Source organism: Oryzias latipes, chromosome 15 (genome assembly GCF_002234675.1).
Source record: "Oryzias latipes chromosome 15, ASM223467v1".
Taxonomy (NCBI): Eukaryota; Metazoa; Chordata; class Actinopteri; order Beloniformes; family Adrianichthyidae; genus Oryzias; species Oryzias latipes.
This window is the reverse complement of record NC_019873.2, coordinates 28419321-28443851: the sequence shown is the minus strand read 5'-3', so window position 1 is coordinate 28443851 and position 24531 is coordinate 28419321. Positions and strand designations below refer to the sequence as shown.

Here is a 24531-nt window from a genome sequence, read left to right as displayed (position 1 = left end):
ACTGTCTTGTACACCTTTCCTTTGAGTCTTGCTGACACTCTTCTGTCACACAACACTCCTGACACTTTCCTCCACCCGCTCCAACCTGCCTGCACTCGCCTCTTCACCTCTTTTCCACACTCCCCATCACACTGAACTGTTGACCCCAAGTACTTAAACTCCTGCACCTTCTTCACCTCAGCCCCCTGTAACCTAACGCTTCTACCTTGATCCCTCTCGTTCAGACACATGTATTCTGTCTTACTACGACTGACCTTCATGCCTCTTCTTTCCAGAGCAAACCTCCACCTCTCTAGCTGTTCCTCCACCTGCTCTCTACTCTCACTGCAAATTACAATGTCATCCGCAAACATCATTGTCCAGGGAGATTCCTGTATTACCTCGTCTGTCATCCTGTCCATCAGCATAGCAAACAAAAAAGGACTCAAAGCTGATCCTTGGTGTAGTCCCACCTCCACCTTGAACTCCTCTGTCTGACCTACAGCACATCTCACCACCGTCATACTTCTCTCATACATGTCCTGAACTACTCTGACATACTTCTCTGCCACTCCAGACGACCTCATACAGTACCACAGCTCCTCCCTCGGCACCCTGTCATACGCCTTCTCTAAATCTACGAACACACGTGCGTCCAATTGAGTGAGTTTTTAGTGGGGTAAAAAACAATTGCCAAAAGAATCTGGTCATAACCGTGCTGCAGGACACAACAATTACGGCTAAAACTTGTGAAAAAGAAAAGGTTTTTCTGGGATTTTCTTTTTGTTATCGGGGGGGGGGGGGGGGGGGGGGGGGATTTTTGAATCCTCGTTTTAGAATTGTCCCTCAGGAAAGACGATGACACTCCGAACGAATCCTCCCCGGAATCCAATCTTCTCCAGCATCTCTTGAAACTTCTGAGACAACAAACAGGAGCCATTCTCGCTGGTCCACTTGAGCGCCTCCTCTTCATCACTCAGATGCTCCTTTACAGAAGAGCTATCATACATTCCATCATGTGCTCCGGAGAAGCACCCTGAAAGAGGCAGCCATGAATAAATCATGCGTGTCCTCGCCTTCAATATTGGCGCAGCAATAGGAAGGGAAAATTGCTTTTGTGACGTAACCCAGAGGAGAAGCATCCGGGTGGGATTGGTGGAGATCCTACCGATGCAGGAGTGGATGGAGGTTGTTCAGCAACTCGGTAGTGAGGAAAACAATGAATTTAATGTGCAGCCGTGGGGCCATATGAAGCAGAAACCCCGCTGTCTTCATCACAGATGGCTGATTTTCTTGACTGCATCCTAACAGAGGCGTTAAACAAGCAGAGACTTGGCCACAACAAAGCCGCCTGCGCTGTCTCTCCGTCTGAGCGTCCCCAGTCCCAGGGTCACTTACTCTTCTCATTCCACCCTCAATTATTTATCTGTAAATGTATCTCTCTCTGAGACATAGTTGTTCTCTCAGCGGGGAATTAAACCTCCACATTGGTGCTCATCAGCACTCGTGCCAACAGCAATTAGCGTTGAATGGCTCCCCGAGCACGGCGCTCCGGGCCGAGATGACGCAACCTGAATGTGTGGATAGATTTGGTCGTCTGGATGCTGGAGAGACAAAAGGACGCCCTTCCAGTTCAGACACAATGTTTCCCAAAAATGACCATCTTGGTGCTGACGGTAGTTTCTGATCTGCTTTGGTTTAGGAGTGTTGGTGAGCGATCGGTTACCGCCAAAGCCGCCTATTAGCACCTAGGATGACAGATTAATGAGTCCCTTCCTCTGCAGCACGTTGGGACGTTACGCCTTCTGCCACGCTGCGTGGAGGCGCTTGATCAAACCAATCATTAAGAGTCATCTTTGTTCTGTTCCCCCACCTGACTGTCATCCTTTTGTTTGGCCGCCGCTTCCTGTGTCAGCATTGTTCTACGTTATCGTGAGACGCTCTGTATTAGGGGGGAACATCTCCTGGAAGTGCTGGATGTTTGCTGTGAGGCGTTCTGGACTCAGCAGCACACCTGCAGGCAGGTGACGGAGCGTCAATGACACACACTGAAAGGGAAAGAGGTCCTGCAGAAGCAGCATGGGATCTGTGCATTACCTCATGTAAAGACTGAACCAATGTCAGCCCAAACGTGAGCTCCCACGACCAAAGGGTGCCCCCTAGTGACAGGAAAGGGTACATCCAGGTGAAAACAAAAGCCTCAGACTTCAATGCGACTGATAAGAGGGTTTCATAGATGGCTGGTTGTGCGCCTCAGGGTTGTGAATGTATGCAGAGGAGGCCCTTCTGTTCTCCTTCTGTTGGTGCCTCCGAGAGAGAAGTGACCTTTCATTGAAATCTTCCCGTGGCTGATAGACTAGAGAAAGTAGCTCTGCAGGTGGCGCCGTCAAAATCCATTTAGTTTTCTCTTCCTGTGCCAGCCAGCGCGCTGAATCAATACAACCCCTCGATCGCAGGATCTTCATTTTGCCGCGCTCAGGTCTCCAATCTGGAGTCTGGATCCTGACGCGCCGACTGGCTGGAGGGGAATTGGCTTCCTCCTTCAGCCTAAATCTGCATGCATCCACTCACCATCGCCTTAACAGCTGCCAATCCTTAGGATAACTCATTTAAAAGCACTATTGACAGAGCAACACATCTATATAACGTCTTGCATGTCCTCCCATTGTGAGGCTGCTTTGAAGAAAATCCTCAACTCAGGTTGAAAGAAGAAAAAAGGCCTTTCAGGACCGGTGTTTTTTATATTTAGGTGTGTTTGAAATCTGTCAATAATAACGTTATAAACAGCTTTTCTGCATCTTCAAATAAGTGAATTATTGTCTGTTTTTTTTTAAATTGTGTAACATTTTTACTCACTTTGAAACTTTCCTGCAGCCTCACCAGACAGAAATACAGACCTTCTGTTGTGCTTCACAAAGTTAAAGTCATTTTATGTTTTTCTCCTCTTTCATGAAACACTTCTAAAGGGTTTATGTTACGCAAAAATCTACTTTTTAGCGTTTAACCAAAAGTGGTATTTTAAATCCAGTATTCCTCTTAAAACCTCTGAGCATTGGCCCCCTCCCACAAAAATGAGTGGGTCCTCAATTTATGACGTCACAAAGTGAGGAACCGCCCCTTTTAAGAAAGAGTCTGCGCTGCCAGCCCCGCCTCCTGACAAACAAACACACCCACTTTCTCCATGGAGCTAGCGCTTTCCTTTTATATGAACAAAATGCACATCCATCTTTACAAACGTTTTGATGAGCCCGGCTTTAGGTTGTCATAAAATGGCCGGCACCCAAAAGGAGAGAAAGGCGGAGCCTCAGAGATCAAGTCTTTTTACTTCCGGATTGGAAAATGAACAGCAAATATAACTTATACTTCATTAAAAAATGGTTCCTTTAGTGTGCCAAAGGTCATATATGATCATATATATTTATGGATATAGTTTACTCTGACAGGCTTGTGCATGATATAGACCATTTAAGTGTTCTGTGGAAGTTTTTTAGCTTTCATAAATTATTTGCATTGTGCTATATTTAATTTTGTTTAATAGAATAAATTGTGTTTATGATAACCCACTTTATAAATGATGCTTCTGGCTCATTTTTGTCATTTGCTGAGTGGCTGTTTTGTAGGTGTTTCCCCTAAACTCAGTACCATAATGGAAGTAGATCAGCACCACTGCTCAATATAATACATACACGGTATTAAAATATTTCACTTTGCTTCGTATCCCAGTACTTCTTAATCAGGGGTGTCCAAACTTTCTGCAAAGAGGAGGAAAAGTGAGGGCCAACCATTCGGCCTGACGTTCTTTGAACTATTTTAATAACATTACATTTAAATTAACGAATTAACATTTTATTGCAATGGTCTATTTTTCTTTTTCTTCCATGAAAGAAATGTGATTTTCACCAAAATCACTGTCAATTTGACCTTTTTTTTTGTTTTTGTTTTGCATCTTTCTTTCCCACTAAGTTTGTGGTAGATCGTATGTCGTCTGTTTTAACAGTGAAAACGAAAACATAATTTAGCCAACCACAATAAAGAAATCATACACACAGTTTTTAGAAAGTGCTGGGGGCTTCACAATATGGATTTTATGAAAGCGGGAATTAGAACGGAACTCATTTGGGCCAAGGGCCGGACTTTGGACATGCCTGTTCTTCAAATTTTAAGCAACATTTTTAACCTGACCTTTTCAACTTAATTCATGGTCAATACCTTGGAGTTTAATCCCATCAGCCCTTCTTACCTGAGCGTCCTTAATCCTCAGTTTCCCCTTTTGGTTCATCTTTCGATGACCAAAAGTGTTGTTTTGTGTAGATTTATTAATCGTTTGTTTTTGTCTAACCATATTTTTAGCTTGTTGGGTCGTGACCACATCTGACAAGTTCTGTCATGTACAGAAAACATTGGTGTCATCTGTAAAAATAAATAACTTTAACATGTTTGACACCTTACAAAAATCATTATTATAAAAAATGTGGGGCCCAAAATGGGTCTCTGCGGGACTCCACGGGTTATTTTGTTCTGTTTTTTACTAACATCGTAAATCTGCGCAAACAGTTTTGACCAGCAAAGTGCAAAACTAACACCATGAATCGATGAACACCCTGCCTCCATTCTCAACAGTTATTTTTTTCTTTTACTAAGTCAATTGTTGCTAGCAATACGTTCTGACACAAAACTGAACCACGTTTTATGAGGATATTTTCCATAAATATGGCATCCACTCAGTCTTCTTTGGTCATTTTTTGCTTTACACATCCGAACCGACTGTGAGATCCAGACATGATGGACCCTGCTGTCCTGTCTGAGCAGCAGTGGCCTCAGGGACTCACCGCGCTGCGCCGCCCTCTGCTCCAGCTCCTGCCTGAGCTGCTGCCGCTGCTCCTTCAGTTGGGCCAGCTCCTGGCTGCTCCCAGAACTCAGACGGTGCAGCCTTTTGGCCAGAGCCTCCAGCCGGTCGCGCTCCACGTAAACCGCCTTCATGGCCTCCTTCGACTCCTTGGCACCGCTGAAGTCATTACCTGCAGTAGAAGCGCCACAGGGAGAAGAACATCACGCCTCCACCCCCCATTGACGAGCTGCTTGATCATTAAGGACGTCTTTCAGGAGGATATTCGCGAGCGCTTCAGGTAAACGAGGTAAATGAAGGACGTCTAATGTTGCAGGGATGCATTAGGATGGAAATGAGAGTTACCAGAGATAGCAGCCAGTTTGGCTTCATGCAGCGCCAGGAGCTGCGTTTCAGTCTCACCGACTTTCCTCCTCAAGCTGCTGCCCAGCCTCTGACTCATCACCACCTGGGGATAAGAAGGAGAAAAAGATGGAGGAGATGGAGGGGGGTAACTAGTGCCAGCTTCGCACACATGGATCCCGCCGGATGTGGAGCTCATGCCGCGTTCTTTCGTTTTGACACTCGCTCTTACAAGATCCTGCAAGTTCATTTGTGTTCTCCAGCTTCGGGCACAAAGCAGAACATCAGCGCTGTTGTCTGACATTCTCTGTAACCTTTTAGGAAGAACGAGGGGGCTTCTCCTTCGCTCAGGCGGACAATGAAATCTCTGAGAGAGAGATATGAATAGCAGGTCATGAAGGGAAAACAAAAAGCTTCAAGAGACGTGGAATTTACGGAGAAGCTGATGGCTTCACATCCAGCCCGTCTGGCCTCCGTCTGCTTTCACTCCATCCTTTAAACCACTTTTCTTTAAAGTCGACACTTTGAGCTGCCGCCAAATGATGCAATGCTTCCTTTTGAGGAATCGCCTCAAAAGGGTCCAAAAAGTCGGATTTTCTGACGTATTTTCTACTTGAATCTGTCACAGTTAAGTGCGAAGAAGCCAAAGAGATCCAGAGGCAGAACATCCCCGGAGAGCTGTGCTCTCATTCAAATAAAGGTTTGAATAATTCTATTCAATGCAAAAAAATAAAATAAAATAAAAAACGTGTGATTCCGTCTGGTTTTACTAAAAGAAACTTGTTGAAAGCCGGAGTAATTTCCTCACAGCAGGAAGACGATGCTTCATTTAAGAGGCGCACTTCTCCCAACAAGACAACAAAAGGTCTGCCGGTCTGGGTGGAAGTGTCTCTCTGTGAAAAGCCTTTCAAATGCAGTTTCAGCTTCAACCAGTAACTTGATGACGGGTCTGTGAGTGGAAAGCTCTTAAATGAGCAGTTTGGTGCCTTGCTGCTCGTTCCTCTTCCAGTCCATAAACAGAAACGTCTTGAAAATTTCGGCAGCGTTTGTCTTTTTTCCGGCTGCACCGGTGGACGTTTATGAAACAGCATGAAAGGAAACGTCGACCTCATGGAGCAAACGGCTCCCAAGACATGCAAAAAGATTAAATCAATCTACCGAGAACACAAAAGAGAAAGTCTTTATCCCTTTTCTTCTAATGTAGGCACGCGCGCTGAGCAGCGCTTCCGGCGGAACTCTTTCTGCCAAACACAGCGGGCGTGACTACGCATGAGCTGCAGAACCACTCTCTGTTCGAACGAACATAACTTTCTCGAGAGGTCGTCTAAAGTTGGGCAAATTCTTTAAAAACCTACTCGACATATTTGTCGTTTTACTTCCATCCCATTTTTTTTTTGACCGTGCGTTGTTCACCGAAATTTGTTCGGCAAAAACTTCGGTCGTCAAAAACCACTTCGCAGATTTTAAGGTGAGTTTGTTGAATCAAAGTTTTGCCATTAGACTATTTGTATATGTGTTTTCTTCATCTCCTGCAAATTTCATGACAAAATTCAAATGGGCAAATACCTTTTTTAAGTCGCCAAGTCCGCGTTGTGAATGTCCGCCGCCTCCGCCATGATGGAAAATCCTTTGTTTAAAGGGCTCACAATACTCTTTCGTAATTCTGTTATTTTCTATAATCGTCGTGTAAAATCAGCTCTGAATGACTTTGAAGACTTTTTTCTACGAATTAACAACAGTTAAATGTTATTTTAACGTTGGATTACTGAGATTTAAGTAGATTGTTTTTAGGCTTTCACAGAGGTTTAGATTGGAGCCTCGTGGTCACGTGGTCGGTTCTAGCAAGGCGATTTGCTTCTACCATTGTTTACAATCATACAGGAGCAAATGTAACTGAGTAAATGCCAGTAAAACGTTGTATAGTCTTTTTTTTTTTTAAATAACACTAAACAAGAACTTTAGAAATATTATATATTTTTATACTTATTTTTTATAATTTTTATATTTCTTCAGACTAAACATTTTTTTTATTTAGTTTTTTTTAGTTTTTTTTTTACTTAATTCATCATGCTTTTTCTCGTTTGATTTCTGTGTAAAATTGGATCTGCCACTTGGTTATTCATATTTTATCTTTTCTGTGCTTTCAGATTTTTTCAGCATGGCTCCAAAGAAGCCTGGGGCAATGGTTGAATTCATTACTGAGAGATATGGCAACATCCCAGATGCTCCACCATTGAGGAATGGGCATGTGTTAAGCATTTTCTTCCAGCAAAAGCGTAAAGTTACGCAGACCATCCAGGAAATATCCAAGATCTTAGGATCAAATGTCGTAGTGAAACCATGGCAGATTAATTATTTGCTGAAAAAAACAATAAGAAAAAACCCACATTTCACACGTGAAAGTGATAAGCAGCATTTTCAGGATCTGTGTGACCAAGAATTTACTTGCCACACCTCAGCTCAGCCTTCACCTGAGGCCCCATCAGTTTCTGATGAATTTAAATTGTCTCATCCATCTACATCTCAGTTTGAGGAGGTCTTAGCTCCAACTGTAATGCCTTCATCACCTCTAACTGTTTCTGAGGTAACTGCTGAGGAAGAGCCATGTACTAGCTCCACTCCGCCAACTGCTGTGAGAACATCACAGAGAACCCCCTTAACCCCTGGTTGCAAAAAAATCAAGAAGAGACTTGCGTTTGTAATGAAAACCAAATCGGAGATGAAAAAAAAATATTGTGAGTCTGTGAAGTCTTTGCAGGTGAAATTGAAATCAAGCAGTGTGCAACAATTAAAATACCTTAACCAGGACGTAAAACGTAAAAAACAAATCATTGCAAAGAAGAATAACATTATAAGTCTGCTGAGAAAGGAGATCAAAAGTGGACCCGACATGGAACAATTAGAATCTTTGAGGAAACGGTTATCTTATGAGAAGAAGAAGAACTTGCAATTAAGGAAATACCGTAAAAGCAAACGGGTTGCTGAAACTTCGGTTTGTGGTGAAAGTGATGATTCCCAGCATTTCACTGCAGCTGCAACTGTTAAATTACAGAGTCGACGGATCAGGGAATTAGAAAATGAGAACCTTATTCTTCAGGACAGAATTGAGGCGCTGACAAATAAACCGTGTCAAATCTTTGAAAGAGATGGTAAAATCTATCCATTTGATCTTAGAATGGTTGTTTATGATCATATTTTGAACAATGTGCCTACGAGAAGTGTCCCCATTCTGATTGAGAAATTTGCACAAAGGGCGGGTTTTACACTTGATGCTGTACCTCATCGGGCAACTGTGGAACAAATGGTTAGAGAATTGGGTGTCGTCTCTGATTTTCAGGTTGCTGAGTTCTTGTTGAGCAACCAAGACGTTACATTGGGTTTTGATGCTACGACCCAGGAAGGACTTCATGTAAATGAAATCCACTTCACTAGTGACAGTGATTGTTTAGTTATGTCCCTTGACCTCCTGCCTGGTGGCACTGCAGAAGATTACCAGCTCCATATTCAGGAGTCACTAAGTAGAGTGGCAGATGTTTACACTAAAATCTATGATTGTAATTTTGAAAACATCAGGAAAACTATGATTGCCAATATAAAAAATACATTGACTGATCGTGTTGCGGTTAATCATGCCACTATTTGTCAGTTAGAGGAGGCATGGGGTGTGTCATTTAATGAATTGAACTGTCATCTGCACCCGTTAGAAACCATAGCCAGATCATGCAGGTCAACTCTGAAGGATGCTGAGACAGTCAGAGGCAGCCTGTTTGGAAACGACTGCATTGCTGGAAACATTGTTCTTGCAGTCAACAAATTTAGGTACAAGGATGGTAAAGGTGACCCTAGGGGATTTGTGTCATTTTTAGAAAGGTCTGGATTACCTAAAGGACTACTGCCCAGGTACAGGGGTAACAGGTTACATGTTTTGTTTGTCATCTGTCAGCAGCTGATGTACCATTATGATTTATTTTTAAACTTCTTCTCCACAGGAACTGTTTCCTGTGGTGGTTTGCAGTCTGCCATATTGTCTGACTTTGGTTCAGCTACTGGCAAGGTAGAAATGCAAGTGCTAGGTTTAATTGGAATATTCTTGTCTGGACCTTGGATGTCAAAATTTTATACTGCTGCTGGTACTCAAACTGTGAGCCATGTTGATGGGATTGAGACGGTCAGAAAAGTAATTGAAACCATCAAGATTTATGTGGAGGTTCCTTTAGAAACATTGGTTTTGAAAAAGGACTTCTTCGGCGAGGAACTACAGGGTTTGTTGGTGCAGAAGCTCCAGATGGAGCCAGCTGATAGGTGTCTTTTTGCCACTATGATGCGTGCATGTCTGGCACAGATTGTTGTAGTACTGGAAAGGCAGTACAGTCGTTATTTCAGTCTGGACCTTACTGACATTCTCAGAAAAGAAACAAAGTCAGCCCGATGCCACAATATTGATGCTGAGGCAGTAATGGGCATGTTCTCTAGTGCCAAAAGCCGTGCTCCAAATGCTACACTTTCTTTCATTTCATCAAAGATAAGGGCTACGAAGAACAAAACTTGTGACTATCTTGACAGCCTTGATACTGAAAAAAGGGAAAAGTTATTTAAAGCTGCAATTTCTATCGCACGAAAACAGCGTGTTGTAAGTCGAAAGAAATGCTTCGAAATCAGGGACGAAATTATTCGCAGGATTTCTTTGAAGACCCAAAAAAAGGCAACCTTTGATAGAAAAAAGCTGGAGAAATTACTAAAGAATCCGAAATTGGATCTTTCCAAAGACTTTCCCCATGTTGAAGAAGCTATTCTTCAGGGTGTAAGGGACATTCTGTCTGGAAAAGTGGTTGATCGTTTGATTTGCCATATTTGGTACGATGAAGAAACCCTATCAAAAACTGTGTACTTTGGTCAAATTCATAAACTAAAAAAGAAGGCTGGTGGAACATATGTGATTAGCTATTGGGGAGAAAATGAAACATCAGAGGATGCTGTTGATTTTGACGTTTCAGTACATGCACTTGCTGCTGACTTTTTGTGTGAAGATTTAGTTTTCTCTTGAAAAAGTAAACGTCAGTCCTGTTTTAGCTGCTTTTAGATGAGAAGGCTTGACTCGAGCTGAATTTTGCAGCACTCAATGGGTTTACTCCCAATTGCACCACATCTGCACTACACTACAATCTATCCACGACTGTACCCTCAGACCACTGAATGCCCCCCCCCCACACTGCACTGTTTTTCTCTCTCCTTTTTCTTTTGTTTTCTACAGGCCTAGCCCTAACCGGAACCCTAAAGTTAATCCCCTCACCAGACGCTGCGGAACGTGGGGTGAATATGTATAGTATCTACTTCTTCGTAATTTATAATATTTGCTTATGTTTGGTGCAGTGTGATTCATGTATCGTTCTTTATCATTCCAGATTATGTGCTCCTGTACTTCATTTTGGTCAAGCTGAAAATAACATCCCTCTCTTTCTTCTTCCTCCTTTCATTTTCCGTCCAGTCCAACACCAAGATTTTTAAAATTTATTAAAATGAAAAACGTTAGTCCTAGATTACAGATGGGGGTTTATTCAGACATACCTCTGGTTTGTCTGAAGATTCATAACCCCTCTTGTTAAAGTAAAATATGTCCAACACAAGAGGCCCTCAGCTCTCATCTGTCTGCCCAGCTGTTGGACAGGACAAGTTAAAAATAATAGAAGAAAAGTTATGTTTATGCGATCATTTGGAAATAAATATAGATTTGACAGAAGATTTGCTGTTTCCTTCTTGTAGCTCTTTTCACTAGCTTTGTAATGATGCCTCCCTTTCTTCAATCGGACAAAGAATGAGAAAGTTATGACACTTTGAAGCCTCTCATCCTTGTTTTTGGTCACACGAATTGTACAATTTTGCTGTTTATCTGGGGCAGAATTTTCGGACAAAATTTGCTGACTTAAAGTGGCATAACTTTCTCATTCTTTGAGCTATCTGGATGATCTTTATGTCATTGGAAAGCTCTCTTTAAGGCCTTTCCAATGACATAAGAATTAGGTAAATCCAGTTAACTTTAAAATTTTAGTAACGTCCCTATCTTATGAGAAGCAGAAAAACGTCTCCTGCTGCTCCGGACTCCAACTCAGATGTGGAGAAATCGCCGGCTTGTCAGAGAAAACGACTATAACTGCAGAAACGGACACGCAGACTTAGAGTTGTCTATTCTGAGCTCACAGGAAAGCTGATGGAGAAACAGCAGTGGCTTACTTTAGCGGTGGCTTCCTTGATGGACAGATTCAGAGCTTCTTCCTGCTCCTGGAGTCTGCAGAAGGAGAACAAAACAATCATCGTTTTTGCTTAAATCTTCAAAATTAATCATTCTGTGGTAATACGGGGAGATAAAAGGGAGACAAAGTTTCAGAATCTTCTAGTTTTTTTTTTAAAGATGGCGTTTTTTAAATACATCATCGGGTTCAATTCAATTCAATTCAATTTTATTTGTATAGCCCAAAATCACAACAACAGTCGTCTCGATGGGCTTTACATGAAAACGCACTAAATCGATTCTCCTTAACCCTAATTTAGACTCTAAGTTGCTTCTAGTACAGCTACAACTTTTTCTTCAAAGGCAATAAAAACAAAACAGTAAACTTCTTAAGATTTTTTCATCCAACAAGTCTTCACTCCTGTCCTGGAAAAATAATTGTTTTGCAGTAAATGTTTGAGACCGTGCAAAAACCGTAAGAATTTATTCAAATGTTTCACTTTTTATGAAACCAACTCTGTGGGCTTTTTAAGTTTTTAAAAGTAAATATGCAGAAGAAGTGGAACGAGAGAAAAACCTTCACTTGAAACGATTCGTGAGTTCAAAACAACTTTACTCAAGTAAAGGTATAAAGTACAGATCCAATGAAGTATTCTTGCTAAAGTGATTGAAATAAAAATCCTACTGCAGGCCGAGTCGCACAGCCACTACATACATTTGGTGCATGAATTTGGTTTTGAGCTGTTCAAAATTGTGGCAATAGCAGATTTCCAGGACCGTTCCACATATGTCTAATTTTTTATTTGATGTAGTTTAAACATACTTATGACATAAATCTTATGCAATTGTGTGTGGTTTTTGTGAGATGCATATGTAAATTTGTGGTTTTCCAGGACCGTTCCACGTATGTCTAACAGACTTTTCACACATGAACCACCGATGTTTAACTTTTATATAGCGTATAAGGCACACATATCACGTTCACGTTGCATAATTGACGCACAAATCACTAATAAATTGCATATAAACAGCACAATAATCACACACGGATCATGTTCTATGTTGAGTTACGTGTTCTTTCCGTGTTTTTTCCACATATGTTCACGTACGACAAGTTTTCATTTGTGCAATAATATGATGTCCAAAATGCAAAAGGCCCTTGTGCTATCCTAGGCACAGTTGGGTCATCTAGACCCACTAGACAGTGCTCTGAACCTTTTTTCTTCAATGATTTTATATGTCCAGCTGCAGCAGAAGACAGAAGAATTTGACTTTTTTCGTGATCACTGGATGAGCAGCAGCTTTTATTACCGCACGTTTTTATAAGACATTTATGGTGTTGAAATGTAAACATAATGTAAACATAAGAGTTTTTAATGAGCCTTGTTAAATAAATAAACTTTGATCTTTGAAATTGAATAAATGAGTTTTTTTCTGTGATTCTCTGGTAGTGACAGAGAATTAATCGGATTTATATCAATTGACAACAGATTCCTCTAAAGCTGATCAAACATCAGTTTAACCTAAATGGAGAAGCAAAAGATAAAGATGCGTGATAAAATATTAGCAACCAAGAGAACATTTCTGACATGAAACCATTAAAGACTAAAGAAACCAAAAATATCCAAACAGAAAACATAAAGCTTTACCTGGTTTCTCTGATTATTTCAAGTCTGTGACATTACTGATGGATTTGTACATAAATATGCAAACAAACCATTAAGGTCACTTTGATGCTGACACAGATATAAATCAATTAAAGTGAAGGAAGCGTAAAATCAATGATGAGAAGCACAGTCACCTTCAGACAATCCTACTCTTCTCTGTTTACAGGTCATTCAAACTGCCCTTCAAGTCATGAAGTCTCACAATCAATTCCTTTCTTTTTATTATTAAATCCTATTAAAATTAAAATAAAAAACACACAATAAGTAGTGACTATAAAAGACTCGATCGTTTTTCTGGCCTGCAGAACATCCAATCAGAAATCAGCATTTCCATCAGCAGCAGAAATAATTGCGTTCCAGTCGAGGAGAGAATGTGTCAGATATCAAATTATGCCAGTCACGGCGGGTCACGCCGCCGGGAAGGCGATAAGTACAATTTCCATGTCTCTCTAACGAGTGTCGAGCCAAAGACAGGCGTTCAGCGGGGCTCCCCTGGAAGCTATTAACTTCTGAGGATGTGATGCAAAGTAATCATTAGCATCTGAGGGAAAGCATTAAAATTCGAAGCAGGTTCAAACAGGTGTGAGACGAGGACCCAAGGCGCCGTGAAGCAGAAGCACTTGTGGCCGCTTGATCGCCTGAGGAAAAACGTGCCTTTCCTTCAGCTTCATCCGTCCATAAATACCATGATATTTATCTATCTTCTTTGACTGAGACAGTTTGTGTTATTTTGGTAAACTGATGAGGAAAGTGATGTTTAAAAGTCAGCAAACCTTTAAATAAAAATAAACACATTCTGATCTTTATTAAGTTACAGTTTTGATTCGATAAACTGTGAACTGTGGAGCTTTGTTTTGTAAAAACAAAGGAACATCCTTCCAGTGGCGGTTCTACCCTGAATTACTCCCCGGGCGAGACCCTCCTCTGGCGCCCCCCCCCCCCCCCCCCCCCCAATAGAGTCACTTTGTCCATTTATTGTAACTGAAAATACAGTGGGAAATATTTAATCAAACACAAATAAATAATCTAAAATAAATATTATAAACTACAAATCACACTAATAACACACTAGAATAAATGTAACTGAGGCACTAAGAACAGAAAACACTAACTAAAACCTAACCTTTGTGGCCTTCCTGATGCAAGCTTGTCAATAACGTCATCATATGAAATCTGCTCCCCCCCTGAATGATTGATACTAACAACAGCAGGTTAGTGAGTTGCTCCTGAGACATTGGTGATCTCAGGTATGACTTGATCAACTGGAGTTTTGAAAAGCTAACAGCAGCAGAAGCAGCAGCAGCAGAAGCAGCAGCAGCAGCAGCAGCAGCAGCAGCAGCATTCTACCATCACAGCTTATTTAACATTATGAACTAATATACAACAATAAAACACAACAAAAACTTTGTGTTACAGCAGAGCAGACAGACACACGAATCATAACTAATGTTACAAGTTAAGGCAGAGCAAACATTTAAGAATAAATATCTTAAAAATGACGTTATTTGCAATATTTGGGCCTACTTCAGTTTTGGTCATGATAGACCAAACAAGAGATTTTTCATCTGCAACGTTGTTGTTGTTGTTGTTGGGCAGGTAGCATTCGAATTTAGAAAACGTGCATCTAGCTATGCGATAATACCCTTTTCTTTGTCTCTTTTCTCCTCTTCTTCTCTTTTCTTTCTAAATTGGGCATCAGCTTTGACCTTTTTTCTCCATATTTCAGATGTTTTTGCATTTAGCATAAATGTCCTGACATAGGTATCAAGTCTGTCGACTAAACCAACTGTCATCTAAGTGAAGAATTTTTTTTTGTTTTCCCATTTTTTATTTGAAATAACCAAAAAAGCATGATTTTTTTATACTTTTTTTATACCCGCAGCCCCCCCCTCCCGTTCGTCAAACATTTCCAGCAGGAGCGCGTGCAGCTGCACCCAGGGGCGCCAATTCGCTACATGGCGGCGCAATTTTTATTTTTATTTTTTCATCAAGCACTGAGCCGCGGCCCGCGACCTTTGCCCCCCTGGAAGAAGATCCAGCCAGGTTTGCGCATGCGTTTTGTGCTCCGTGCTCAGCTCAGCCTGCACCCTTCACCCCGCGCCCCCTCCCTTCTCCTTCTTCACCCCGCGCCCCCTCCCTTCTCCTTCTCACACACATTTGCGTCTACTTCTCAAAGACAGGAGAGAGCGCAGCTGCGGGGCGGGGGCTCCGCCAGGTTTCAGGCTGTTACAAACTCTGTGATATAAGTAAACCAATAGTGATGCATAAAGTATTTTACAAGAGCTGAGCCGCTGGCGCCGCCCCTCCGTCATTTTTCCGCCCCGGGCGATCGCCCGTATGGCCCGTGCCTAAAACCGCTACTGCATCCTTCTAACTCAAATATCCTCTCTTCAACTTCAACGCTCTTAGGCGATCACAGCTCTATAGCACCCCCACCTGGTGACTAAAGGTATTTCACCTTTTGCTCTACTTACTTCATGCTCCACTGAAAACATGGTTGTTAAAATCAGAAGCCGTCATAACTTTAATAAAATAAGACTTTAACACAGTAATATAAATACCTTTTGGAAAAGATAATTCAATCTAATAACTATGTTTTATCATTAGACAACACCTATTTGTCCCTCATGACCTTAATGAAAGTTTACTTTAGATTAGATTTGCTTTATTGTCGTTGTCCGTTGTACAATGAGATTGAAGCATCACCATTACAGTGCAAGAATAGCAAGGAACAACGAAATGTATTATCAAACAAACAGATCAGTAAATACAAGTGTACAAATATAAACTGTAAAGAAGAATGTCCAAAATTAGTGTGCAAAATTTGTGTGTAAACATGTCAGATGTGCAAGAGGTAGCAATGAGGTAGAGTGTTGATGCTGTGGACAGAGTAAGTGGACAGAAGTATGGATTTTATCTGTGCATTTTGGTTATTGCCTTTGGAAAGAAGCTGTTTTTGAGTCTTTGTTGTGCTTCTGATGCCTCTGTAGCGCCTCCCAGAGGGCAGCAGGTGGAACAGGTCTGAGCCGGGGTGTGAACTGTCCTTGATGATGTTGTGAGTCCTAGTGATGCAGCGCGCGGAGTAGATGTCCGTCAGGTGGGGGGGGGCTATGATCTTCTGAGCCGTCTCCACGACTCTCTGCAGTCTCTCCTTATCCGTGACTGTGCAGCTGCAGAACCAAACTGTTATGCAGAAAGTAAGCAGATCTGGATGGATGATGGTAGAAGGTCAGCAGCAGGTTGGTGCTGATGTTGTTCTTCCTGAGGACCCTCAGGAAGTGCAGACGCTGCTGAGCCTTCTTCGTGATGGCAGTGGTGTTGGCTGTCCAGGAGAGGTCGGCAGAGATGGTGATGCTGAGGAACTTAAAGGTGTGGACCCTCTCCACGTGCTCCCCGTTAATAGTGAGGGGGGCTGGGTCCGCGCCATGCTTCCTGAAGTCGACGATGATCTCCCTGGTTTTGCTGGTGTTCAGGGTGAGGTTGTTGTCTGAGGACCAGGTTGTCTCAGACTCGTCCCCCCTGGGGATGAGTCCGACCACCGTGGTGTCGTCAGCAAACTTGGCGATGCTGTTGTTGTCGTGGGCTGGACTGCAGTCATGAATGTAGAGGCAGTACAGCAGGGGGCTCGGCACACAGCCCTGTGGGGCGCCGATGCTCAGTGTGCGGGTGGAGTGGAGGTGGGGGCTCACAGTCTGGGATCGGTTTGTGAGGAAGTTGTTAATCCAATTGCATGTGAGGGGGGGCAAGAGTGAGCAGTTTATCGCAGAGTCTGTCCGGGATTATTGTGTTGAAGGCGGAACTGTAATCCACGAAGAGCATCCGGACGTAGCTCTGCTGCTGCTCCAGGTGGTTCAGCGTGGAGTGGACAGCCACGGCTACAGCGTCCTCTGTGGATCTGTTCTTGCAGTATGCGAAATGGTGGGGGTCCAAGTCTGTGGGAAGGTGGTCCCTGATGTGCGGGAGGATTAGCCTCTCAAAGTACTTCATTAGGAGTACCAAAAGTATTTTAAAGAGTCAAAAAATGTGATTTAAAGTTACTTTTGTGATCCTCTTGTTTATTTTATTTTTTTAATTTAATAATTTAAAGAACTCCAGCCAAATAAGTGTTCCGTACACGAAGCAACGGCTATTTGTGCAAACATTGTTCCCCTAAAATATGTTTTAGTGTAACCGAGGTATGAAAATGTGTCAGGTTGACATTTAACTAGTTTGGATGTTGAACTATTCAAATAGCTTAATAATTATCATTGAATTCAATCAAAAGTCTCTAAGCTAAGCTTATGATTGATTTAACCCCTGAAATATTATTTATTTTAAATAATCATAAGATATATCATATAGTTTTTGAAAGCAATTAAACTATTGTTTCAGTAAAAGGGCTGGTGTGCTTTACATTTAGGTCAAAAAATGATTTTCATCGTCAACTTTGTGTTTGTAATGCTCTCATTAGAACAGATGTTAACATCTAACAGATGTTAGAACAAATGTTATTATAATGTTCAGAGAGCTTCCATAGTGAATTTAACATAAAAATGACTGTAACCACATGAAGAAATAATGATCAATAATAAAAGAAAATTCATATTTGAGATGAAAAAATGTTTCTGATCGTTGGACTCATCCCAAAATTTAACGATAAGATTAAAATCATAATTTCTAGTTGAGGAAACGATTCATGGTGGATATTGGTTCATCGGAACAATCCAATTCGATCATTGATTTCTTGATTCATCGCTGCCGCCCTGGTCAAAATAAAACATTTCAGTTTTCAAGTCAAACTGGAGTTTTTCTCGTGGAATGAGTCTGGATTTATTAGGAAATTTATTATAGAAATGTAGAATAGAAATAAAACATCTTCCTAATTTTGCTGGTTTAAGCTGCAGTTCCTTAGAGTAGAGATACATTTAGTAAACCTGAGCATCTTCACTGTACAGACAATAATGAGATGGAAGGAAATACATTTTTCTAAAAATAAAAATAAAAAAGTAAAAGCTTCTTTAAATAAGCTAAACAAGCTTTTCTGTTATTATGCAAAATGTTGCAAACTTTTTTTTTAGAAGAAATCCTTGTGGAATATTTCTATATTCACATTTGTTTACAGAAATAAGTTAAGAAGCTGAATTTGTGTTAGGGAATTTGTTTTTTTTTACATTTAATTAGAAAAGGAGGTAGTTACCCTTAAGCCCCGCCCCCTTCCTCAAGTTCAAGTCTTTACTTTGACTTTTGAGTCAAACTTGAAACATTTTGGGTTTTCCGTATAATGAGCGCAGCCTCTGGTGTTAATAAAGCTTCAACAATCAAACAAAAGTCATTTTACAAACATCTCCAGCCCCCACCTTATTGAATGCAGCATTCATGCAAAAGGAGGAGGAGGAGGAGGAACGTGACTCTGACCTGAGGGTGGAGGGTGGCGTGGAGAGGCAGATCTGCGCGCGGCTTTCGGACGTGACGAGGTCCTGCAGCGTCCTGCTCATGTCTCTGAGCTGGGGCGGCGTGCAGCTCCTCAGCACGCAGCCCTGCAGCTCCTCGTCCTCCGCCTGCTGCTCCTCCTGCCGGATCTGCTGCTCCAGACGGCGCCTCCTGTCCTTCAGCTCCTCCAGCGTCCGCTGCAGCTCGGCCATTTCCCCCTGGTGTCACATCGGAGGTTCAAACCCTTTTTTCCTTCACTTTGTTCCACGGCTTTGTTGAACAAAACGAATCAATCCGTGTATGACAATCTGCAAAACCCCCCCTAGCGTTTTCTCACGCCTAAACCCGCTGAAAATCAATTAAGGGCATAGTGACCCCCCCTAAAAAGTATGACATCACAGCAGGAGAAACCATTAAAAAAAAAAAAGAATGGGGCCAAAATGTCTTTCGGGGCTCAAAATAAATATTTCAGATTTTACGGATGAAACCAAAACAAACGTGTCGGGGCTCAGTTTTGAAACTATTATGGGATGGCCAGCTTGGCACCAATTTGTGGGCGATTTTCGCATGTTTCTACAGTTTGGGTAAAAATAAAAATCTTCACAAAATTTCACGCCATCCCCAGGTTAACTCTACTATTTTTTTTAACTTTTGACCTCAGGAGGAGTCTGAGTTATTCCAAAAACGCCCCTGTGACCCCTACATTTATCGGCCCGTAACTTCTCAAGTATCATTGAAGAGAACTTCTTGTTGCTCTGTTACTCGCACAATCTTTACCGTAATATTGTGAAAATGTAATCAACAAAATCCTTGGCCTAGACTGAACAAAACGATACGACATACAATATGACCATACTGGGAATGTGGGCGTGGTTAACAAAAACCTCTGTTGCCATGGAAATCCCAAACTTTACTTTTGTCGATTCTTCTAAAAATGGCGTAGACTTGTTCGTCACCACCAGGTGCCTAAAAAATTGAATGGTTGCTATGGAGATAAAACCAACAGAAAGGCTGCCATTTCATTCATGACTTTGTCGCATGCAGCTCTGACCAGGCTGGCAGGGGCAGAGGGGTAAAGTGAGGGGCGTGAAGCAGCCGCTTCAGGGTAATAAGGGGGTGGCGAGGTGCGTCCAACGCCACTCGCAGCTTTAACTGCTCATTGTAGTCGTGATCTTTACCTCCACCTGCCGTTTCTCCTGAATCAGTCGGTCTCTGCGCAGCATTGTGCTCTGCTGAGGGTCTGACTCCTCCCCCACGTTAGGCTCCTCCCTGAAAACAGGAGAACATTCAATGCAGAGGACAGGCCGGCACGACATTTCATTCAGGCTTGATTATTTTTGAGTCACTTGCACTTTTTGTTATGAAAACTTAGATTGATTTTGTTGATTTTTCTCTGGTCATTGAAACAGAAGCACCAATAAACACGCCAGGTCTCTTTGATTGGCCCAACTACAGCTGAAAATCGACTTTTTTTTTCTAAAAATGAGTAAAGTGTGTCAACATTCTACATTTGGATCCAGTTTTTTTCTGAACTTCTGTACAATCTCAACACGTTTTGCCTCTTAAGACAATAGAGTACCACTTAAAAAACAAAAGTGTGTGTGGAGAGGATTATTTTAAACTCATTCAATCATTTGTGTTTTCTTTTCTTCTATCTGGCTGCCCCTGACATCCTTCCTGTCTGCAGATCTATTTCTGAAAGCTTTTCCTCACATCTTTGTGCTAAATCATCTTAACAACAGCCAAACAGAACTAACAATGGCAGGTTAACGCCTCAAAGTCCCACTATGATCCTCCTCTGATCTATTTTTAAATTGTTCCCAGTGGTCTTTCATGATGATTTTGACGTTTTTAGCATAACATCTAAAGACTTGTGTTGTTTACTAGGACATAGTTTCTGCAGAGCGGCAGGAGTTCATCAGAAATTCAAGCTTAGTTGTGGGCGGAACTGTTGCTGTGGAGCAACCCCGCCCCCTTTACTGTCACCCAAAGAAAGACGTATAGACAAGTCGCATGCTACTCAAACGACACTTCTTCTGCTCCACAATTTTAAAAACTTGAATTAAAAAATAACTTAAAAACGCCATTTAAGATTCATTTTCTTTTTATATGTTGTACATCATCAGAAAAATGCTACAAGAACATGTCAAAATTTCAAAAACACATTTTTTATCGGACCTTTTTATAAATTAAACTAAATAACATGAGAGTTCCTGCTGGGATTTGAACCCCAAACTGTAGCGAAGGTTGGACTTATTCAGACAGCAGCTTTAGTCTGATAAAATGTCTGAAATTCAGATTTTAATCAGTCGATGTCTTTCTCTTTGTTTCCTGCAGCTGACCTGCTCTGCGCAGCGTCCGTCCTCTGGAGGGCGCTGTGAACCGCCAGGCGGAGCCTCTCCAGGAACAAGGACACACTGGGTTGTCTGGAAGGTAAGCCCAGCTTCAGTGCTGCACGCTCACTGCACAGCTCCTCCAGCTTTTTCCCAAATCGCTCCGCTAAAATCACACAAGCAGCAAACAACACGTCAACTCGACATTTGCAACTTTTGAAGTCGAAACAGTCCGTGCAACCGGACAATGAAATCTTATGAGGCCTGCATTTATTGGCTCTCAAAAATGACTAAAACTGACTAAAACCAGAATTTTGATCATCTGTCCTTTTATAAAGAAGATCAAAGAAGAAAAATAAACGTTTTAATGTTTTAGAAAGCCGTTTTTACATTTAGATGAACCTTTCGCTCAGAAACATGTTTGTTCGACAGTAAAAACTGAGGAATAGTTGCAGCAAATGCATGCAATGTTATTTCTGTCACAAGACCCATGAAATGGGTCAGAAGTGCATCCTCCTCTGAAAATAAACGGCTCTCTGCCTGTCCCCGACAAACATGGGGGCCAAACGGGGGTCCTGAACCAAGCGTCTTTTTCTGGACTTTGCTTCTTCTTGTCATTTGTCAAGTTGAACATTTGGCTTTAACAGGTTTAGAAACTAGTTTAAAGAAACAGTTTCATCACAAAAATAATAAGAATATGGAAATATATCTATATATTATGTCTATATATGTATAAAGATGTTAGGCAGAAAACAACAAAGCATTTGCTAACATGTTTTTTGCTCTCTAAAGAGAATAAGCCTTTGTCTATTGCAGAAATGCTATTTGTTTTCATTTAATTATGAAAAGAATTCCCATAATGCAACAGTTGTTTCTGTAAACCAGAACCATCCCTGCAGAATTAACAATAAAATCCAGGTTTGTATGACCAACAACCAAAGTCGGATCAAATGTTTTCATATTTGCTCATCTGTAGTTTTCTATTTTTACAATTATTTACTTGCTAAAAGCATCAAGACAGCCGGCTGGTTCCAGCAGGTTCTGTCCAGCCACAGAACCACGCTTTGAAATTTACAGCCAAAGGCTTTTATCTTGAAGAGAATTTAGATAAATGTGGGTTTTTAAAGGTGCAGAGACATTTGGTCATAATCCACATAAACATTTAGAAAAATCCAAAACTTCATTTTAGGAAAACCCCTGACATAAAGTGTTATTAAGCACAGTGGAGGAAGTTTTATAACATGGGCAAACCACATGACCCCTCCATTTTATTGTAAACAAAAACCATTTAGAGACTGATGTTTGGCTGGAAGTGGATCATGACAGCGCTCCGGATCAAAGTGTTGCTCTGACCCAGTCACAGTCCTGACCTGACCCGGAGTGACACGTGGCCTCAGACGACCCGTTCAAACAAACGCCTGCAAGCCTCAGTGAGGTTGGTTCAAAAACCGTTTTTAGCTGCAGGTCTTTTATCATATGTAACATGTTTGGATTGTGCCATGTTGTTAAATAACGCAGTAGAGCCCAAAGATCACGAGTGTTAAACAGATGAATGTTTGAATCTTGACGGTCCTTTGACAGCTGGGATTTCTGTCATAATCGCTCTGCAAACACTTCCTTCCACTCCGACAACTTTAATGGGAAAATCTATAAACACACGCAATGGTGAAATAATGGCATGCAAGCAAAACGTTCCTCATAAAACGCTTGATTCAGAGGGTTAAAACGTTGTGTTTGGCGTTCACCTGCGTCGTAGTCGTCGTCCAGAACGGCTTTCTGCTGGAGCCTCTGCAGCTTCAACATCATGGACTCGATCTGAGGCGGAGAGAAGAGACGGAGACATCAGCCCACAGGACGCCGCCCACAGGGAACGGGACAAGTACAATGACCGTCATTCTGTCAGAAAGTTCTGCTGCTTTTGGAGATTTTAACTTATGAACATAACTTTATGCTCTGCTCCATTCTCTTTTTTTTTAAATCAAAAGTGTGATTTTTTTTTTAACTTTCTTCCAGTTTTTAACACAGATTTTGAAAATAACTTAAATGTGTTTAATTAATGACAAATGGTCCAAACCTTTAATTTTATAAACGTTTGTGTTTTATTTTGAAAGCCAGACCATGACCTTTGTTGCTCATCATTCCATTTCCTGTCGGGCTTAGCTTTGAACAAGATATTTAAGGTGGTTGTTTCTAAATGTTGTCATGACCTTCACATCCATCTGACCTGAGCCATCACGGACCGAAAGATTCAAAACTTTAACTATCTGCGTCCCACAGCCGTTCTGGACTGAAGGACCAGATTGTTTCTGCAATTTTTCCTATTTACTGCATCTTTGAAGAAAAGTTTTCGCTGAGCTGAACAAAACTATATGACATACGATACAAACATATCAGGAATGTGGGCGTGGCTAACAAAATACCTCTGTTGCCAAGGAAACCCAAAAATTTACTTTTAGCGATCCTTCTAAAATGCACATCGACCTGTTCCTCCCCCCCGGACGATCAAATAACTAAATGGTTGCTATGGAGATGAAACAAATAGAAAAGCCGCCATTTTTGAAAAAAAGTGCTTTTTTCTTCTTCTCACATGCAAGTTTGACTAGGCTGGCAGAGGCATGAAAGGAGAGGGAGGGGCTTGTAGCAGCCACTCAGCCAATGAGGGAGGGCTAAACCATACTACACCACTCGCGGCTTTAAATGTAATTGCTTTTTCTCTTTAGCGCACTTTAGCGCCATGATTTATTTGATTTAATGATCTGAAACAGTCTACAGAACATGAGTTCTCCCTCAGCAATGACAGCACTTTAAAGTGAATGTGTTTGAAGTCTCTGCCCCCCTCAAGAGGATCCGCTATGCCCACCTTTGTGTAGGCGCGGTTGTTTCGGAGGCAGGCCTGCAGCACGCCCTCGTACTTCTTCACCACGCCGTCCCAGCCCGACTCCAAGCCCGCTGTGGCGCTCTCGTAACCGGAGGTGAAAGAGGAGGCTGAGGCCGTGTCTGAATCCACCGACAGCGAGGAGGTGACCTCCACGTCCAGAGGACGGGGCTCGCAGTCCAGAAGGTGGGAGGTCTCCTCTTTACCGTAACACTGACTTTCCCGCCAGAGCCTCCCTCCTGACGGCAGGTCCTCCTTCTGTGCGTGGCCGGGTGAAGAGTGGACAGGAAGCGAGAGCTTTAAGAAGTTCTGCTGGGAGTCAGGTTTGGGTTGTGGTCCTTCGGGGGCTTTGGTAGGTGGTTCTGGTTCCTGTAGTGGTGCAGCTGAAGAACCGGTCCTCTGACTGGAGCTGAGCGATTGCTGAATGAAACTGAAACTGGACGTGAAAGAGTCTTCTGCTGAGGTCTGGGGAGCCGGCCTCAGCCTTAAGCTGAGCTCATCATGAGGCTCTGAGGTCAGACCCAGATGGTTGGATGTTGCTGGAGCAGGATGGATGTCTGCAGCCGGGCCGAGGACGCCCTCACTCCTCAAACCCGTTGGTTTATTAACCATTAAAGCAGGAGCTGGACTCAGTCTTTGAGCTGGAGGGCCATGGGTGACGGCGGTGCTGCATCCACAGTTTCCATTCCCAAAGCAGCCGCTTATCGCCTCTTCCTCCTCCTCCTCCTCCTCCTCCTCTTCCTCCTCGGTACCTGCAGAGCTCAGCAGCCTGGACTGCTCTCCTCTCATGTAGCCTGGCTTTCGGTGATGCCTCTTTCGCCCAGAGCTGCCAGCTGTCGCCAACGCTCTGCCAC

At 42.2% G+C, this 24531-nt stretch overlaps 2 protein-coding genes and 1 long non-coding RNA gene across 10 annotated transcripts in view; 2 read left to right on the top strand and 1 right to left on the bottom strand.

Annotated features, from left to right (window-relative positions):
• LOC110016555 overlaps window positions 1–23756 on the top strand; it is a 27623-nt gene extending 3867 nt beyond the window's left edge. The window contains exons 2-3 of the long non-coding RNA XR_002291888.1: window positions 20807–20902; window positions 23673–23756. This is a non-coding gene — a long non-coding RNA (uncharacterized LOC110016555). The remainder of the gene's footprint in view (window positions 1–20806; window positions 20903–23672) is intronic.
• The window catches only part of disc1 (disrupted in schizophrenia 1), a 59764-nt gene that overhangs the window by 27682 nt on the left and 7551 nt on the right, over window positions 1–24531 (bottom strand). For all 6 annotated transcript variants that reach the window (XR_002291885.2, XR_002291886.2, XR_002291887.2 and 3 more), the window contains exons 2-9: window positions 23663–24531; window positions 22548–22617; window positions 20812–20968; window positions 19648–19738; window positions 18455–18687; window positions 11396–11450; window positions 5171–5273; window positions 4809–4997 (exon numbers count right to left, since the gene is read on the bottom strand). Coding sequence is in view for 3 of the 6 variants with exons in the window: in XM_020709770.2 (XP_020565429.1) it covers window positions 4809–4997; window positions 5171–5273; window positions 11396–11450; window positions 18455–18687; window positions 19648–19738; window positions 20812–20968; window positions 22548–22617; window positions 23663–24531 (1767 nt within the window). In the remaining 3 variants the exon portion in view is untranslated. The remainder of the gene's footprint in view (window positions 1–4808; window positions 4998–5170; window positions 5274–11395; window positions 11451–18454; window positions 18688–19647; window positions 19739–20811; window positions 20969–22547; window positions 22618–23662) is intronic.
• LOC105357363 lies at window positions 6362–10906 on the top strand. 3 transcript variants are annotated; one of them, XM_023963345.1, is made up of 4 exons: window positions 6362–6635; window positions 7315–9221; window positions 10419–10477; window positions 10570–10906. In XM_023963345.1, exons 2-3 carry the CDS (start codon window positions 7326–7328, stop codon window positions 10422–10424), a joined length of 1902 nt encoding a protein of 633 aa, XP_023819113.1. In that variant the 5' UTR covers window positions 6362–6635; window positions 7315–7325; the 3' UTR covers window positions 10425–10477; window positions 10570–10906. The 3 variants fall into 3 exon arrangements, with proteins under 3 accessions (XP_023819113.1, XP_023819111.1, XP_023819112.1); XM_023963343.1 differs by having other exon boundaries at window positions 7315–10477; XM_023963344.1 differs by having other exon boundaries at window positions 7315–10485.